The sequence below is a fragment of the Erinaceus europaeus genome, chromosome 1 (assembly GCF_950295315.1).
Source record: "Erinaceus europaeus chromosome 1, mEriEur2.1, whole genome shotgun sequence".
In the NCBI taxonomy this organism is placed as follows: Eukaryota; Metazoa; Chordata; class Mammalia; order Eulipotyphla; family Erinaceidae; genus Erinaceus; species Erinaceus europaeus.
The window spans coordinates 119,351,295-119,369,438 of record NC_080162.1 but is presented as its reverse complement, the minus strand read 5'-3'; the positions used below and the strand labels follow the sequence as shown (position 1 = coordinate 119,369,438).

The window sequence follows — 18,144 nt, the reverse complement described above, 5'->3', positions numbered from 1 at the left end:
AAATGGCCTCCAGGGCAGTGGATTCATAGTGCAGGCACTGAGCCCCAGCAATAACCCTGTAGGCAAAAAAAATAAAAAATAAAATAAAAATTTTTTAATTTATTTATTTTTCAAACAGGGGTGTTGAGGGGGGTAGGGATGAAATCACAGCACTGACGTTTCCTTTACTGTAGTGGTGGCCAGACTTGAATGAGAAAGAGGAGAGGGAGGGAGGCTGTGTGAACTGCCAGGGCATGAACTGTGGACCTCATGCATAAGGATCCACTTTATCTACTCTACATCCTTCTTGACCAGAAGAAAAATATTTTAAATATAATTTAAGATAAACTTTTAAAATAGAATTTTCTTTCAGAATCTCTGGCTCAACATTAAAAAATCAATCATTTGGGTTTTTGTTTCATTAATAACTTGCTTCTACTCCTTGTCAGACCCCTTTCTGAGTGGCAAGCAAGCAATGATGTCAAAGACACTAATGGAGGTTACATTGTATAGCAAATAAATTGAAAATATATAAGTAAGTACAGACTCCAATAAGTACTTTGAAGGTAGCTCTAATTTCAATAGCTGAAATTTAAAGGATAAGAGAGTAATTGGCTTGGGGAGACAGCATAATGGTTATGCAAAATAGACTGTCTTGCCTGAAGCTCCAAGGTCCCAGGTACCCTTTCCTGCACCACCATGAGCCGTAGCTGAGCAGTGCTCTTGTGGAAAAAAACAAAACAAAAACCCAAAGATAAAAGTATTTCAAGCAGAGTTAGTATGTGCAGTTCTGTATCTTTGATGTATATTCAAGAAAACAAGTAGGCTGTTGTGGCAGAAGCTTTGTGAAAGGAATGATGAAGAGCACCAAACCTTCTTGAATACACTAAAGTGTTTATGATTCATGGTGAATGCAAAGAGGGGCTGTTAAGGACTGTTAATAAGGAGTGACATTGTTTCTGAATGACTTAAAAGACCAGTTACTGTTTAGAGACTAACTTCCAAAGGGGCAAACAGAATATCAGTGCTGATATTTCAAATAACTTAATGGTAGGTGTTGGTATCTAAGCAACAAATTTATGTGTATTCTTAAAAGGTATTTATTGATTACACATATATACTGTTATACCAGTAAATTAACAAAACACACACAAAATAAAAATATGTGAGGATAATATATAAGTAGATGTAGGATTTCTAACATTTTCATTTAATTTTCATAAGTACTTAGCTGCTTAGGATCACTAGGTAACTAAGGTTACTGCTATAGCAAGTACAGTAGGTGAACTAGTTTGGAATACATATTATAGGTAGATTGACAGATTGTGATGACAGTCTGATGGGGAAGGAAAGAATTAAGATTTTTTTTCTCATTTCTTGCCTAGCTTGAATGGAGTAGTGGGGGCTAGGGATAAAATAGGTGGGAGAAATCTCGAGTTATGAACATGTCAAGTAGAATGTATGGTGAAGTGTCAGAGAACAGATGCAAAGAAGGTTGTGTATAAGCTGAAATTATAGGGAGAATTCTGTGTTTAACATGGGAATCTGAGCCCTACAGGTGGATGAACTGATGAATCCTTCTTTGTACTTAGGTTATGTGAGGCTGTTTTTTAGTTTTTTGTTTTTGTTCTAGGTTTTTTAAGAGTTGACTTGTTTTTGACAGCATGGCCTTATAGCCTGTTGTTACTACTTGTGTCAAAACACCACAGTCTGATTTGTCTTTTTTTTTTTTTTCCCTTTATTAGTACCTGTCATGGGGTTTTGGGTTTGTGGCGTTGATCTTTGTATTTCCTGTAGTACTCTCAGTTCATAAATGCTTCTCAGGTAATGAGGGTCTATATTTCTCATTAGCTATAGTGAAGTGCTGAATATAGAATCTCTCTTGTCTTTCAGGAAGGTGCTTCAACACTGGATTTTCACACAGAAACCAGCTTTTCAAGTTTTCTTTCCCAGTCCTCCTCTGCTGATACGGGGGTTCCTCTTCCTGCAAAGAACTTAATATTTAAAGATGGAGTTTTGTCGGAATGGAGTGGACGATCACCCTCTTCACTTCTTATTGCCAATCTTCATTTGCAATAATCTGGTCACACCTTTGTTGCTCACACTTTCTGCCTTTTTTTCTTTTTAACATTAGCTTTATAGTGCTAGCCTCTAAAAAGCATCGTGCTATTATAGTGCAATTCATGCTTAACTAATGTTAAAAGTTTGGGGAGTGTGTTTTCTGAAGTTCTCCTCATCACAGCAGTTCCTGATATAACAAAGAGCTTTTTAGCAGCCTGCACTGTATTTTTTACCTTGAGACAATCTGTGTTTCTTTTATAAATGGAGGATATACTTTATAGGCTTTATGATGACTGTTAACGTTTTAAGCAGTCACTAAGAATATTGCAATGGTAATTTTATATGTTAGTTTATCAAACATAAATCTTGTTTAATTTTATATTTTGTTACCTACTCTATGGGATCATGGGAAGAGGTGGCACTCTTCCTCTGAAAAGGCTTCTTGGTACTTAACGTAACAAAACTATGAAATAATAAATATCCAGTATTGAAAGATACCATGATGGGGCATTAAGTGTGGATATCTATAAACTATGTATATGAGCTGACACTTGTTGAAGATATGTATGGAATAAATCCCATAGTTATGTATAGCTTAGCCTTGATTTAATAGATCTTAGCTCAGACCTACATTGACATCTCATGACAAGCTTTGGAAAACATTTTGTTCTTACACAACCTTTGTATGTAAATCTCTGTTGGCATTCATTTGGGGCTTTGTATTTTCAGTTTTTTTGTTTGTTTCATTGTTTGGAAAAATAGAATTTATTTTCTACTCTTGTAGCTGTTTACTGCATGTTTCAACCTGATTTTGTTTTACTATTTTATTTTATCCTTTTGTTTAGTAGCTTTACCAGTACATTAGGAAATTGAATTTGATGTTTCCAAACCAAGGTTTGTGATTTTAGATTATAAATATTATAGGCATCAAGACTATGTTTTCTGATCAAAACATTTGAGTGTAAACCTACTTTGAAAACATACTTCTTAGGTGATCTGGACCTTAGAATTTATATATAGTTTCTGAGAAAATGATAATGAAAACATGAATAATTTCAAGTATTTCTTGAGTCATTGATTCTTTTAGTATCCCAGATGTTAACTAGAATAATTGGAATCACTTCTTAGATTTTTTTCAAGTTACCTTCCTTGGGAAGTTTGTGCAATGTTATAGTTTAGTTCTCATAGGATGATGGTTTGCTAGTTAAAAGTGTAACCAAACTAACTGGCCAAACAACATATCTAAAAACACTTAAAATATTAGAACATCGGGTTAGGTTATATAACCTAAGCATTTTTGCTGACAAGTTTTGTTACTTATAGAACTGGTATTTGTGTATTTAACATACTTGTTAAAACAGCATAACCATGCATTCAGTCCTATGGCTTGTCTACAGAATCGAATGTTTGGGAACATTCAGTGTTACCTGTGGCGCATTCAGTGCTGTGTTTGAGGTAATTGGAATGACATTTAGTTTTCTATTTTGTCTTTTATGAGGTAGAAACCAAGTATATGTTATAAATGTTTGTTTATAAAATGAAAAAAAACATTATAATATTAAAATAATTTCTTATATGACTATAAATCATTAATTTTCCCCAATTATTGTTATTGTACATTCCTAGTGCTGTTAGGTATGTATGTAACTTACAGTTTTCCAACCAAAAGTTGACACTATTTTATTTGATCAAGGCTCCTTCATTTTACCTTTACTTGGATCAATTGTTACTTTCTTCTGTATTAACAGTTTAAACTTACTGTAGTGACATATACACTAATAAAGAGTCGAATATTTTTAGTTGCTGGCAGTGAACCCAGTGGTTGTTGAATTTAAAACTTAAAATATGGGAGTGATTTGCTGCTATTATTTCCTTTGAGAGATAATGGAGGAAGAAATAGAACCTAATGATGAATTTTAAGGAAAGTATTGACCTAACATTCGGTCAATTCTGATATCTCTTATGAATAGGAGAAGATTTTTCTTTTTTCCACAGCTGAAGACCTCTCATAGTTTAAGGAGGAGTAATCTGCTTCTTTAGAACTGTTAGCTGAATGTGAGAGGTGCTTTTGTGCTTTGCTTTATGAATTTGGCTTTGTTTCACTTCTATGTTAACTCATATAAAGTTCTGTCCTTTAAAATTTTATACAAACATTCATTCATTTCAACAAAAAGAATAAAAGTAAATTTAAACTATAGGGCGTGTTTGCCAAAGAAGATTTATGTAAGAATTTCTATCAGAAATGTTTAGAATAATTTCACTTGGCTTTGGTCCACCAACACCATCCACCCTTGAATGTATCCACCAGCTTAAACCCATGGTTAATATTCTTTAGAAGCCAAGAGAAAGCATATATTAAAAAGTACATAAAATTTAAAAAATTTAATAGGGAATGATTACACCTCTCAAAGTGGATCTAGAGAAATGCATTAAAATACATTTGATCATCTGATTTTTTTCTGTTATCATTCTTTTTAAGTATGTAATTGAATGATTTATATTTGTTTGTTTTGAGTAATACGGTTTCCTTGATGTTTTCAGTTTTATCTGTCATTTATGTTTCTCTTTTATGTTCAGTGTTTCAAATACAGTTTGTATTTAAATATTTTAAAGTACCAAAACTGTAACTGACTACAGTGGATTGTTTTCTGGTATATTCATAATATACAATGAGATGTATAAAGTGATGTCAATTGATGTTGACATATATAATATGTTTACAAATAAACTGTGGTATTGATCAAGTTACCTCAAAAATGTGTATAATCTCTAAGTCCCTTTCTTAGTTTTGAATACAGCTATGTTTTCAGTGCTGTGGCTTTTCAGTACTTTTTTTTTTTTTAAATAACATATTTACATTTCTTACCTGATAATTTATATTATTGGGTTATTGGAAAAGTGATGACACAGGGTTGCTTTAAAAAACATGGAGACATACATCATGGCTTTTCCAACAGCCTAGTATTATGGGATCATGACTATACTTTCAGTTAAAAATCAGTACTCCTATTATATTGTTGTGCAAATTGTTTTAGTTTGACAATTAAAAGCTCTTTGAGGGTTGCTTTTATACCCCTCACCTCCATCTTGTTTGTTTATTTATTTATTTATTTAATTTGAGAGAAGGAGAGTGAGAATAAGAGAATGGCTGCTTTTATTGGAGAGTAATAGTATTTTTAAATCATTATATAGGTACTGTGTGTGTTTCCTACTAGTGCTTCTGTGCCTTTTCAGTGAAGAGACCTAAGGGATGTAGATACATACACTGTATAGGCACACTTCTATACCATTATATCTAGACCTAGCTATAGTTAAAATTATATCTAATCTTTGAACTTAAGGTATCCATTGAAAACATCATTTTCCAGAGTAATGTAGCTCAGATCCTCTATTCCTCAATCCCTTCATTGCAGTTATGTCAAATGTATAAACAGTTTTACTTGTCTTACTTCGGCTTCATCTGAGGTCAGTTGGTATTCCAGTTGACTTTTTTTTTATGCAATAATCTTAACAAAAGCACAGCCTGTCTCAGAAACTCTCTTTTGTGTCTAGTCTTCCACCTCATTCCTGTATTTTTATTCCTATAGATTTGCTTTTCTCAGGATGTCTTACGGATACTAAAGTGTACAATTGATACTCTTTTGAACCTGGCCTCTTGTATAGCAAAATATATTTATTTATTTATTTTTAATGTATTTATTTATAAAATGGAAACACTGACAAGACCATAGGATAAGAGGTGTACAATTCCCACCACCAGAGCTCCGTATCTCATCCCCTCCCCTGATAGCTTTCCTATTCTTTAACCCTCTGGGAGTATGGACCCAGGGTCATTGTGGGATGCAGAAGGTGGAAGGTCTGGCTTCTGTAATTGTTTCCCTGATGAACATGAGTGTTGACAGGTCTTTCCATACTCCCAGCCTGTCTCTCTCTTTCCCTAGTGGAGTGGGGCTCTGGGGAAGTGGGGGATGCATTGGTGGGGTTGTCTGTCCAGGGAAGTCCGGTTGGCGTCTTGGTAGCATCTGGAAACTGGTGGCTGAAAAAGACCCTTTAGGTCCAAACTTGCATTTTGTGGTCATGAGTAGGAACATTCCAAGTTGCACCAATTTCGGGACTCATCTTATTCAGGTAGTAGATAGGAGTAGTAGATAGGAGTTTGTTATCCAACCCCCCCTTCAGAGGATGGAACATTTTCTACCATTGTTGATCCACATTGAGGGGCAAGGCCCTCTGGGGGGCCACAAAGAGGTCCATTATGTTACTCCTTTTGGAGATGTCCAGTGACTATGGAGAGGGATCTGTTAGAGGTCTAGGCTCATCATGTCTGTGTGGGAATCCCAGGACTCATCAACTAGGGCCCCAGCTGATGGGGTGGCCTGATAGTGACTGAAAAGTTATTGTTAAAATATGCTAGTCTCTTGCCCTTATTCAGCTTCTGTAGTCCTTACTTTGGTAAGGTTATCTTTGGAGTGACTGAGGGAAGTGTAATAGGAAGTAGGTGAGGAGAGTATCTAGGTCTAAGTAGAAACTATTTCACTAGGTACTTTAAGGTGTCTTTTTAGGTCTTTCTATTTGCTTGCTTCATTTATTGACTCACTGCAGACTATTAAGCACTTTTGCTTTCAGATATATATTTTGCCCTAATTTATGAATACATGTGTACATATGCCCTATCTCATGGGACCTGGTCTATATCTAGATTTAGTGGCCCACCCGAAATGGAATTAAGGAGTCCTATGAGAAAGGAAAAGTCTTACCCTAGTAATGAGGCTGAAGGGTTGACATTCCATGCCTGATGTCTCTGGACACATTCCAAAGTGAAGCATGCCGAGGTGGTCCTTGTTGCATTGAATAGGCTGGGATCAGCAGATGCAGCATCAGTTGGTATGAATTGAGAGAAGCATGCAGGAAAGTGAGCCCCACCCTAAAGGTTCAGGACTGGGGGAAATTTGGGCTTTATAGAGGAAGCGGGAGGTTCCTGCTGTTTTAGGGTTTAAGAAGGTAATAGTTATTGCTATAATCAAATTATTTGACTATTTATTTATGATTATCTTTATTTATAGGATACAGACAGCCAGAAATAGGGAAAGGTGAGATAGAAGGATAGAGACAAGACACCTGTAATACTGCTTTACCACTTGCAAAGCTTTCTCCCTGCATGTGGGGACCAAGGCCTTGAACCTTGAGTAGTATAACATGAGTACTCAACCAGCTGCACCACCACCTGGCCCCACAATATATATTGAAATTCATCCATGAACTGTGAATTGGTAACATTTCTTTCTATTGTTGGTACTTTATTGTATGGATGTATCCAGGTCCAATTTTCATGAAATGCTAGTGTATATTTTAATATGAATTATACCTCTAAGCGGGATTGCTGAATCACCTGATAAATGTGTATTTAATAAGAAACTACCAAAATATCATTCCTAATTGGCTGCTATTTTACATGCCCACCAGTAGTGGAGTTCCCATCACAGTGCCTTCTTGTGAACATTCATTCCCCAGTGAAAAGTGTTTTATTCCTATTAGCGTATCCTTTGATGAAGTGTCTTTCAGACATGTTGTCCACATTTAAGAAATGGTTTTGTTTTTGTTGTTTAGTTATCTTTATTTATTTATTGGATAGAGATAACCAGAAATTAAGAGTGAAGGGGGCGATAGGAAGACAGAGCGCTGTTTCACCGCTTGTGAAGCTTTCCCGTTCAGGTGGGGACAGTGGCTTGAACCTGGGTTATAGAGCATTGTAATGTGTTTACTTAACCAGGTGCGCCACCACCTGATCCCTATTTTTGAGTTTTACAAGGTCTGATATGCTGAATTCAAACTGTCATATGTGTGTTTTGCAAATGTTTTCTGATCTGGCTTGTCTTCTACCCTCTTTACTGGTGCTTTAAATTTTGATAAAATCTTGTTTATTAGATTTTTAAAAATGGATTGTGCTTTTAATGTTGTTATCTAAAAGCCCAACCTCCAAATCCAAGGTCAGACAAATTTTCCTTTATTCTTCTAAAAGTTATATTTTGTGTTTATAATTTTAAGGTCTTTTAATCCATTTAGAACTAATTTTAATAGTGTGACATGCATGTGAAGTTTCTCTGTGTGGACATATGGTTGAAACAACACTACTTCTTAAAAGGACAATCTTTTCTTCATGCAGTGAAATTCACTCTCAGTTACCATATAAAAGTTCCTTAATGTCTTCAATAATTTTGTAAAGAAGTTGAGACCAAAAAGTTCGGAAAACTTTAACCAAGATTAATCCATTATAGCAAATAGGGACATACAGAGAGAAACTTCTGTCAGCCATGACCTACATAACCAATAACATTTTGTACTTTACTTTGGAAAGCTTTTTTAAGTTATATTTTTTCTTGATTAGGGAACAATTCTCATTCAGCACGGCAAGTTGAAAAATATAGGAAAAGCATGAGGAAAAAGTTGCCTACAAGTTGACTTTTCAGAAATAAACACTAGGTGAATTTTGGTTTATTTCTTTAAAGTGTTTTCCCCACTTACTACATAGACACAAGCACACAAATATAGTGAAATGCATGAGCACTGAAACAGTTTGGAACCATGTTCTATCCAAAGCTTGGTCTTTATAATTTTCCTCTTCAACATTGCCCAGTTAGGATTTATTTTTCCATGTCAGATTTTTTAAAAATTGCCCCAAAATATACATTTAATGTTTGTGAAAAACGATCTCATTTGGCTTATCATAGTTGTAGTCAAGTTGCCTTGAAAGATAAAAAGATGAGATGGGAGTCGGGCGGTAGTGTACCGGGTTAAGCGCACGTGGCGTGAAGCACAGGGACCCAGCTCCTCACCTGCAGGGGAGTCGCTTCACAGGTGGTAAAGCAGGTCTGCAGGTGTCTGTCTTTCCCCCTCTGTCTCCCCCCCCATTTCTATCTGTCCTATCTAACAATGACGACATCAATAACAACTACAACAACAATAAAAAAGCAACAAAAGGGAAAATAAAAAAAAAGATCAAAAGATGGGAAACTTCAGTAGTCCAGCTATAGTGATAGCAGAATGAGAGTAGTACTTATTTAAAGTAAACCTCACTAATGACTTGCTCATTTTCTTCAGTCCTGAGTAAATCTTGAAGAGATTAATTCTTTGGTCTAAATAATCAAGCATGCACTTTTTTTTTTAAATCCAAGTGTGTGTAGGGGGAAAAAAAGGACTTCTTTCAAATGTCAAGTCTTAACATTTAAAATGTTTCCTGTTTGTGTATTTGCTCATAAGGCAGAAACAAAGCAGTGATATTCATTCTCTAGGCAGGCTCTCCACTAATCCCAGCAAGATTGCCAAGTAGAAGTTCTCCTGTCAATAATTCCTCTTGTCTTTTGAATACCAAAGGGGCACAGTTGCATAATTGTAAGTTTCTTTGACTTTATCTCACACTGTATTTATTACTGGTGTTTAAAAAGCCACCATCCATTTTTCTGGAGTATTGGCAAGGTGTGCATGTTTATGTATAATCCTCTGAGACTGAACAGTTTGAGTAGTTTGGGCTTCTCTGTGCAATCTTTGCTCTTCCACTAGATGACACTCTTTTATTATTTACTCCTCTTGCTAGGAATGATTTGCTTGAAATTCTCTCCTCTGAGGCAAGATACTGTATTACAAGAATAATAGCAACAATCTCCAACATTTAGAGAAAATTAGAAAAAGGTTTCTACAAAATTGGTCAACTATAATATACAAAAGTGCAAAGCGAGTTTTACATGAGAAGAAAAATGAAAAGAGCTAGACGGATACCTGGAGATATTAGTTAAAAGGATGGGGTAAGACCTGATACTAGTAGAGCTCTGTAAAGGAATCCAATAATAATAATAATTTCAAATAATTACATTTGAAAAGACAAACATGTAAATGATATTTTAAGAGTAAACAGATGGTTATGAACTTGTGTTCCTGAAATCTTATAATTTTTTAAAACACTAATAAGTGGAACTTATTTCTACTGCTGCTTAGCCTGTTTCCAGTAGTCTTGTTAACTGGCTGGTTTAGTTCCCATGGAAAAATATTTTGAGAATACTTATCACTTAGCATTGAAGAAAATCTCCGGGGGGAAATGTCTCATGCTAGGAGTGCAGGGTAGGACAGAAACCCTCTCAGGAAGTTAGTTAAACGTATTTGGGTGTCAGTGCTTGAAGTGGGCCCAGAACCCTGCAACTCCCTCCTTTGTTCATGCAGTGGTCTCCTCCCATACAGCCATGTGCCAGGTGGACTGTGACTTAGAATACATCTTTGTGGTTTTATGTTATCCAGTGTGAGGCACTTTGTTCTGACAGAAGCAGAGAACTAAGACTTTACCAACAACCAGCCTACGTGTGGCCCCTCCTGCACTTCTTGTCACCCCCAGCACGGGGTTGGTTGTGTCCTTGTTCACAATTACTGTCTGTCTTCTCCATTAAAACGTAAACAAGCACCATGAGGCTTTTGTCAATCTCTGAATTTCCAACTTCTAGGACAGTATGCAGGAAGTAGCCTTTATTAAGTATTTGTGGGAACATTAACTTATAATTTCTGTATCTGATTTAACTCCTCTGCTCCGGATTACATAGAGTCCAACTTTCCTTTTTAAGGCGTTGCTGGAAGCGAATGAAACAATCCGGCTTTTAACTCAAACTGGAGGAATTTGCACTCAAAAGGCAGTGGGTGCCTGTACAGGTGTTGTGGGAACAAGCAGCTAGGGAATCTTTGTCTTTATTGTTAAAGTATATCCTCACTGCCTGCGTTATGAGATTGTTGTTGTTTATCTGAGCTCCAAGCTCATTTCTATGATCACTTTTTCATGTATGTTAAAAGTTTTGTGATGGTGATCATGGTGAAAGAAAACAGAATATGCTAGTCTGTTGCCATTTGGCCAAAAATTCCTTAGTTCATTTCTTAAGTCACACATATGAGTTCTTTCGACTTATTTCACTTACCCCCTTCAGTCCCACCTAAGGTAAGATATGTCTGAAAATAAAATCTCATCTTTTTGTTTGGCTAAGTGAAAAAAAAAAAAAAAAGCGCTCGGTGTGTGGGGCAGGGTGTGCACCAGGAGAGCTTGGCCTCACGTCTCAATGACCTTAGATAGCCAGTGTCTGAGCCCTGCTTGCTAAGGCTGCAGTGTTTGATTATCTCAGTCCCTGAAACATGGCCAGGAAAGGCAATGCGGGTTGGGTGGGATACGTGGGGGGCCTTCAATAGGGAATCTGTGGGGCCTGATCCAGTGAGTCCTACCAGCTTCTATTTTTTATTTTCATGTTTTCTCTTTTACTAGTGATCTAATAATGGTTTACAAGATTGTAAGACTACCAATGCATAGTTCCACACCCCACCCTGCACCCATCACTAGAGTTCTCTGAACCCCTATCCCTTGCCCCCAGTAATGACCACCATAGTTATCAAAAATCTTAGAGATGATTTCATCCTTTTATTTAACATTATTATTATTTTGCAAGTCACATCTTTCAATTTACCTTTCAATTTACATCTTTCAATATGCTTCACATATGAGTGAGGCCACCTGCCTATCTGCCTACCAACTTCTTTATTCTAGTTGCTCCTGGGACTTGTAGAACTGGATAGTGCTGGTGATAGATGATGCCAAACTTATACAATGTCATAAAGAAGCGTGTGATACACAACTGCTCTGCTCAGTGCTACTTGTGCAAGGAAGGAGCAGTCATCTCAATCCTGAAACTGGCAACAGACTGGAAGCAATAGCTAGAGTAGGGGAGAGGAGCTGCAGCCACTACGCAGAAAAAGACCTGGATGGCCCCAGTGAGGATGAGGGTGCTCCCACTACTAAATGGCAGAAACATGCTCAGTGTCCAGTGGAGTGGCCAGGAGAGCTACATGTAGTAGGTGGAGGAGAGAGAACCTGGACAACACAGAGGGCATGTGGGTGTCCTGGGGCTATACCAGAGGGAGGGGCTACCAGCGTGACCACCTGAGGTTCAGAGCATGAGTATAAAGTCTAGTGGAACAAAGATGGAAAATGGAGGGGTGGGGAGAGAAGGAGAGGGAAATTTTGCTCCCTGGAAAGTATTTTTGGTCACCACTTCTTGCTGAGGCCACTGGATTTTCTCTTCAGTTCTCCAAAGTACCAGCAGCATCCAATGAAGCCTCATTTTGACTTAAGCCTTTGAAATAGGTCTCAGTCCTTTCTAACAGAGAGGGTCTTGCTCAATACCCTAGAGTGATGGAAGGGAAAATGAAGAAAGAACAAAACACTCTCCTCATCCACCTGTCCCCTATCCCTTTCACCACTCTAAGCATGATGTCCAGTCATTAGAATCCTTCTAAACACACTACTCCAGAGTGGGGGTTGGGGTGGGCGGGTCATATTCTCAACTCCACAAAGAGAAAGTGGATGTCAGAGTAGGCCAAGATGTTGCCCACAGTGACACAGCCGCTGCCTGCCCCGATGGAGCTGTGTGACCACCAAACCCAGCCTGCTGTTGCCATGGGTCTCTAACGTCACATGTTCTGTCTCAGAGTTAAATGGTGTCATGTTGAAAGAGCACACCTGGCATACAACAGGAACTTAACTATTAGCTCTTTTGTTTTATTTGCGAAAAGGCAGAAATATTTTTCTCTGTGTAAAAACACTTTAATGTATAACTATGTGGGTGTCCATGTTGCAGTATTAATATCTGTCCCCAGCTAGGTCATGACTGAAGCTTTTTTTTTATGTCTTTCACCTATTTTTTTTTTTAATGTATTTATCTATAAAATGGAAACACTGACAAGACCATAGGATAAGAGGGGTATAATTCCCACCACCAGAACTCTGTATCCCATCCCCTCCTCTGATAGCTTTCCTATTCTTTGACCCTCTGGGAGTATGGATCCAGGGTCATTATGGGCTACAGAAGGTGGAAGGTCTGGCTTCTGTAATTGCTTCCCCACTGAACATGGGCGTTGGCAGGTCGAGCCATACTGCCAGCCTGTCTCTCTTTCCCTACTGGGGCAAACTTTTGAATAAAAAACATGCAAGAGTATAAGAAAAACTTCACTGGATACCTGATTTAAAAGTCTAGGCTTTCTGAGGGTGGAATTCATGTTTAGGAATTTTATTTTAGGAGAAAAGTCAATCTTGGTTCTAACTCCATTACCAAATCCCCTGAGCCCTGAGTTGGTTACTTAACCTCAACAATCCAGAGTGGTATATATGTGTATATAAAATAGAGATAATAACGCATATATCATTTATTTTTTCCAAAGATTAATGGATACAGATTCAAAGTACACAGCTTTGTGTAAGACATCACAAATGTTCAGCATATAAGTATTAGCAAAAAAGATAATTAGATATTTGAATGTGATCATAAATTTGGAGGTAAGGCTACATTAATCCTAGGTCATTTTGAAGATAGAAATTATCTCTTTAAATCTAAATTGGTATTAAACTTTAAATTTTTTAAATCTATTAGGGAATTAATGTTTTACATTTGAGAATAAACACAATAGTTTGTACATGCATAACATTTCCTAGTTTCCAGATAACAATACATCCCCCACTAGGTCCTCTGTCATCCTTTTTGGACCTGTATTCTCTCCCCCACCCACCTACCCACCCCAGAGTCTTTTACATTGATGCGATATGCCAATTCCAGTTCAGGTTCTACTTGTGTTTTCTTTCTGATCTTTCTCAACTTCTGCCTGAGAGTGAGATCATCCCATATTCATCCTTCTATTTCTGACTGATATCACTTAACATAATTTTTTCAAGCTCCATCCAAGATGAGCTGAAAACGGTGACATCACCATATTTGATAGCTGAGTAGTATTCCATTGTGTATATATACCACAACTTGCTCAGCCACTCATCTGTTGTTGGACACCTGGGTTGCTTCCAGATTTTGGCTATTACAAATTGTGATGCTAAGAACATATGTGTACACAGATCTGTTTGGATAGGAGTGTTAGGATCCTTAGGATATATCCCCAGGAGAGGAATTGCAGGATCATAGGGTAGGTCCATTTTTAGCCTTCAGAGAGTTCTCCAGACTGTTCTCCACAGAGGCTGGACCAATTTACATTCCCACCAGCAGTGCAGGAGGGTTCCTTTGTCTCCACAACCTCTCCAACATTTGTTGCTGCTACCTTTTCTGATGTATGACATTCTCACAGGAGTGAAGTGGTATCTCATTGTTGTCTTTATTTGCATTTCTCTGACAATCAAAGACTTGGAGCATTTTTTCATGTGTTTCTCAGTTTTTTGGATCTCTTCTGTGGTGAATATTCTGTCCATGTTCTCTCCCCATTTTTGGATGGGGTCATTTGTTTTCTTGTTGAGTTTGGCAAACTATGTATTTTGGTGAATAAACTCTTGACTGATGTATGGCATGTAAAGATCTTCTCCCATTCTGTGAGGGGTCTCTTGGTTTGGGAAATGGTTTCTTTTCATGTGCAGAAGCTCTTTAATTTGATATAGTCCCATAGGTTTATACTTGCCTTAGTCTTCTTTGTAACTGGATTCATTTCATTGCAAGATGTCTTTAAAATTGATGTGGAAAAGAGTTCTGCCAATATTTTCCTCTAGATATCTGATAGTTTTTGGTCTAACATCCAAGTCCTTGATCTACTTGGAATTTACTTTTGTGTTTGGTGAAATATAGTGGTTCAGTTTCATTCTTCCACATATTTCAACCCATTTTTTTCCAACACCATTTGTTGAAAAGACTTGGCTTTCCCCATTTAATAGTCTGGGTACCTTTGTCAAAGATTAGATGTCCATAGGTGTGGGGGCTTACTTCTGGGCTTATTCCACTGGTCAGTGTGTCTTTTCATGTTCCAGTACCAAGCAGTTTTGATGACAATGTCCCTGTAGTACAATCTGAGATATGGGAGTGTGATGCCTCCAGTTCTGGTCTTTCTTCTCAAGATTGTTTTGGCAATTGTAGGTCTTTTATGCTTCCAGATAAACATTTGTAGCATTTGTTCTATTATGCTAAAAAATGTGTTTGGGATCTTGATGGGTATAACATTAAATTTGTATGTGGCTCTCGGTGGTATATTAATTTTGATGATGTTAATTCTTCCAACCCATGAACATAGAATATCTTTCCTCTTTGTGTCTTTTTTGAATTTCCCTAAGAAGTGACTCATAATTTTCAGTATACCAGTATTTCACTTCTTTGGTTAGGTTTATTACTAGATATTTTATTATTTTTGTTGCTATAATAAAAGGAACTGATTTCTGGATTTCATGTTCTTCCAACTTAGTGTTTGCATAGAGGAATGTCACTGAATTTTGAATGTTAATTTTGTAGCCTGACACCTTACTGTATTGCTTGATGATTTCCAAAAGCTTCTTTCTGGATTCCTTACATTATTCTATGTATACTATCATGCCATGTGAATAGGGAGAGAGTGACTTTTTCTCTTCCAATCTGTATCCCTTGAATTCCTTGCTCCTGCCTGATTGCTATGGCAAAAACTTCCAATACTATGTTGATTAGTAATGGTGATAGTGGACAGCCCTGTCTAGTACCTGATCTGAGGGGAAATGATTCTAGATTTTCACCATTGAGTGTGATATTGGCTGTAGGTTTGCTATATATAGCCTCCAATATTTTCAGGAATTTTCCATCTATTCCCATTTTTTGTAGTGTTTTGATCATAAAAGGATGTATTTTGTCAAAGGCTTTCTCTGCATCTATTGATATGACCATGTGGTTTTTGGTCTTGCTTTTATTGATGTGGTGGATAACGCTGATTGATTTACGTGTATTAAACCAAACTAGCATCCCTGGGAAAAACCCCACTTGGTCATTACGAACAATCTTTTAAATATATTGCGGTATCCGGTTGGCTAGAATTTTGTTTAATATTTTAGCATCTATGTTCTTCAGAGATATTTGTCTGTAGTTTTCTTTTTTGGTTGTGTCCCTGTCTGCTTTTGGTATCAGAGTGATGCTGGCTTCATAGAAGCTGGAAGGGAGTATTCTTGTGTCTTCAATCTTTTGTAAGAAAGTATAGGTATTAGTTCTTCATAAAATGCTTTGTAGAATTCATTTGTAAAACCATCTGGTCCAGGACTTTTATTCTTGGGAAGGATTTTGATAACTGTTTCAATTTCATTAGCTGTGATAGGCCTGTTCATGTTATCTAGTTCCTCTTTACTTAATTTTGGAAGTTTGTAGGTATCTAGGACATAGTCCATTTCTTCCAGGTTCTCTAGCTTGATGGCATATAGGTGTTCATAGAAGCCTCGCATGACATGTTGAATTTCTGTGGTGTCTGTTGTGATATCTCCTCTTTCATTTATGATAGATTTATTTGGTTCTTCTCCCTTTTTTGTTTTATGAGTCTGGCAAAAGGTTTGTTTGTTCACTCTTTGGAAGAACCAACATTTACTTTCTTTGATCTTTTGTATGGTTTTCTTATTTTCAGTGTTATTTATTTCTGCCCTAACTTTATTTATTTCTGTCCTTCTGGTTGCTTTAGTGTTCCTTTGTTATTCTTCTTCTAGATCTTTAAGATGTGCAACCAGGTTGTTTATTTGTACTTTTTCTTGTTTCCTAATGTGTGCTTGTATGGCTATGAACTTCCCTCTCAGTACTGCCATATCTGTGTCCCAAATATTTTGGTAGCTTGTGTCATCATTTTCATTGAACTTTTGAAACATTTTGATTTCTTCCTTTATTTCCTCTTTGATCCAGTAGTTGTTAAGAAGTGTACTGTTGAACTTCCACATTTTGGGACTATTATTAATCTTTTGTTGATTGTTAAGTGTTCGTTTAACTCCATTGTGATCTGAGCACATGATTAGGATGATTTCAATGCTCTTGAATTTGCTGATGTTGTCTTTGTGGCCTAACATATGGTCTATCCTTGAGAATGACCTATGTGGACTTGAGTATAATGTGTATTCCAGTTTCTTGCAGTGAATGATTCTGAAAGTGTCTAATAGTTCTAGTTATCTAACTCCTCATTTAGCTCCTTCATTTCTTTATTGATTTTCTGCCTGGATGATCTGTCAAGTTAAGAGAGTGGGGTGTTGAAGTCCCCTACTATGACTGTGTTGCTGATAATATATTGCTGTAGGTCTATCAGTAGATGTTTGATGTATTTAGATGGCTTCTCACTGGGTGCATAGATGTTAATAATTGTTAAGTCCTTTTGATTGACTGATCCTCTGAGCATTAAATAATGTCCATCCCTGTCTTTTAAAATTTTATTTATTTTAAAGTCTATTGTGTCAGATATGAAAGTAGCTGTTCCTGCCCTTTTTTGTGGGCCATTGGCTTGTATGGTAGTTTTCCATCCTTTCACTTTGAGTCTGTGTTTGTCTTGTTGAATTAGGTGGGTTTTCTGCAGACAGCATATTGTTGGGTTGTGTTTTCTGACCCATCTTCCTACTGTGTGTTTTATAATAGGTGAATTCATGCCATTGACATTTATTGATATCAAAGATTGAAGATATTTTAACTCCATTCTTGTAGATTTCTAGAGTGTTCTGATATATGGTATATTTATGGTGGTCTGACAGTTTACCTTTCAGAGCTTCTTTCATGGCAGGCTTGGTGATAGTTGATTCTTTTAACTGTTGCCTGTCTGAGAAGTTTTTTATGCCTCTATCTAGTCTGAATGACAGGCTAGCAGGATACAGTAATTTTCACTGAAAGCATTTCTCATTGAGCACTGGATAGATATCCTACTGTTGGGAACATGTGTAAGCCTGATAGAGCTTAGAGAGAACCACCCCCATCTTTGGATGGAGGTCTGAGAAGATAACCTCTTGGTAAGTCTCTCTCAACTGAGGTGAGCATAAGGGGGGAAATTCAGACTTGGTTCTTTCCTTCTTGACTCTCAGGCCCACAGATACCCCAGTACTTCCCTCCATTAACTGCAGGCCACATGGCCGCAGATTCACTCATTCAAAGTTACCTTCTGATCACAGAAGAACACACCTTATCACACACTTCATCACACACCTCAGACCCCAGACAAGAGAAATTCCAAACTATATGGCCTTTTGATATCGATCTTCTTTCTGTCTCACCCTACAGGTTTAACCCCTATGCTTCTCTCAAATACCTTTGGATAATTAAGTTGCTTGTGTTATGGAGAATAACTGTTTTGTAT

General features: G+C 37.1%; 1 protein-coding gene across 3 annotated transcripts in view; it reads left to right on the top strand.

Annotated features, from left to right (window-relative positions):
- The window catches only part of FAM91A1 (family with sequence similarity 91 member A1), a 52,759-nt gene extending 47,887 nt beyond the window's left edge, over positions 1-4,872 (top strand). For all 3 annotated transcript variants that reach the window (XM_060195410.1, XM_060195406.1, XM_007520795.3), the window contains one exon: positions 1,873-4,872. In XM_060195410.1, coding sequence (XP_060051393.1) covers positions 1,873-2,058 — 186 coding nt within the window. In that variant the 3' untranslated portion in view covers positions 2,059-4,872. The remainder of the gene's footprint in view (positions 1-1,872) is intronic.
- The last annotated feature ends 13,272 nt before the right edge of the window (positions 4,873-18,144 follow it).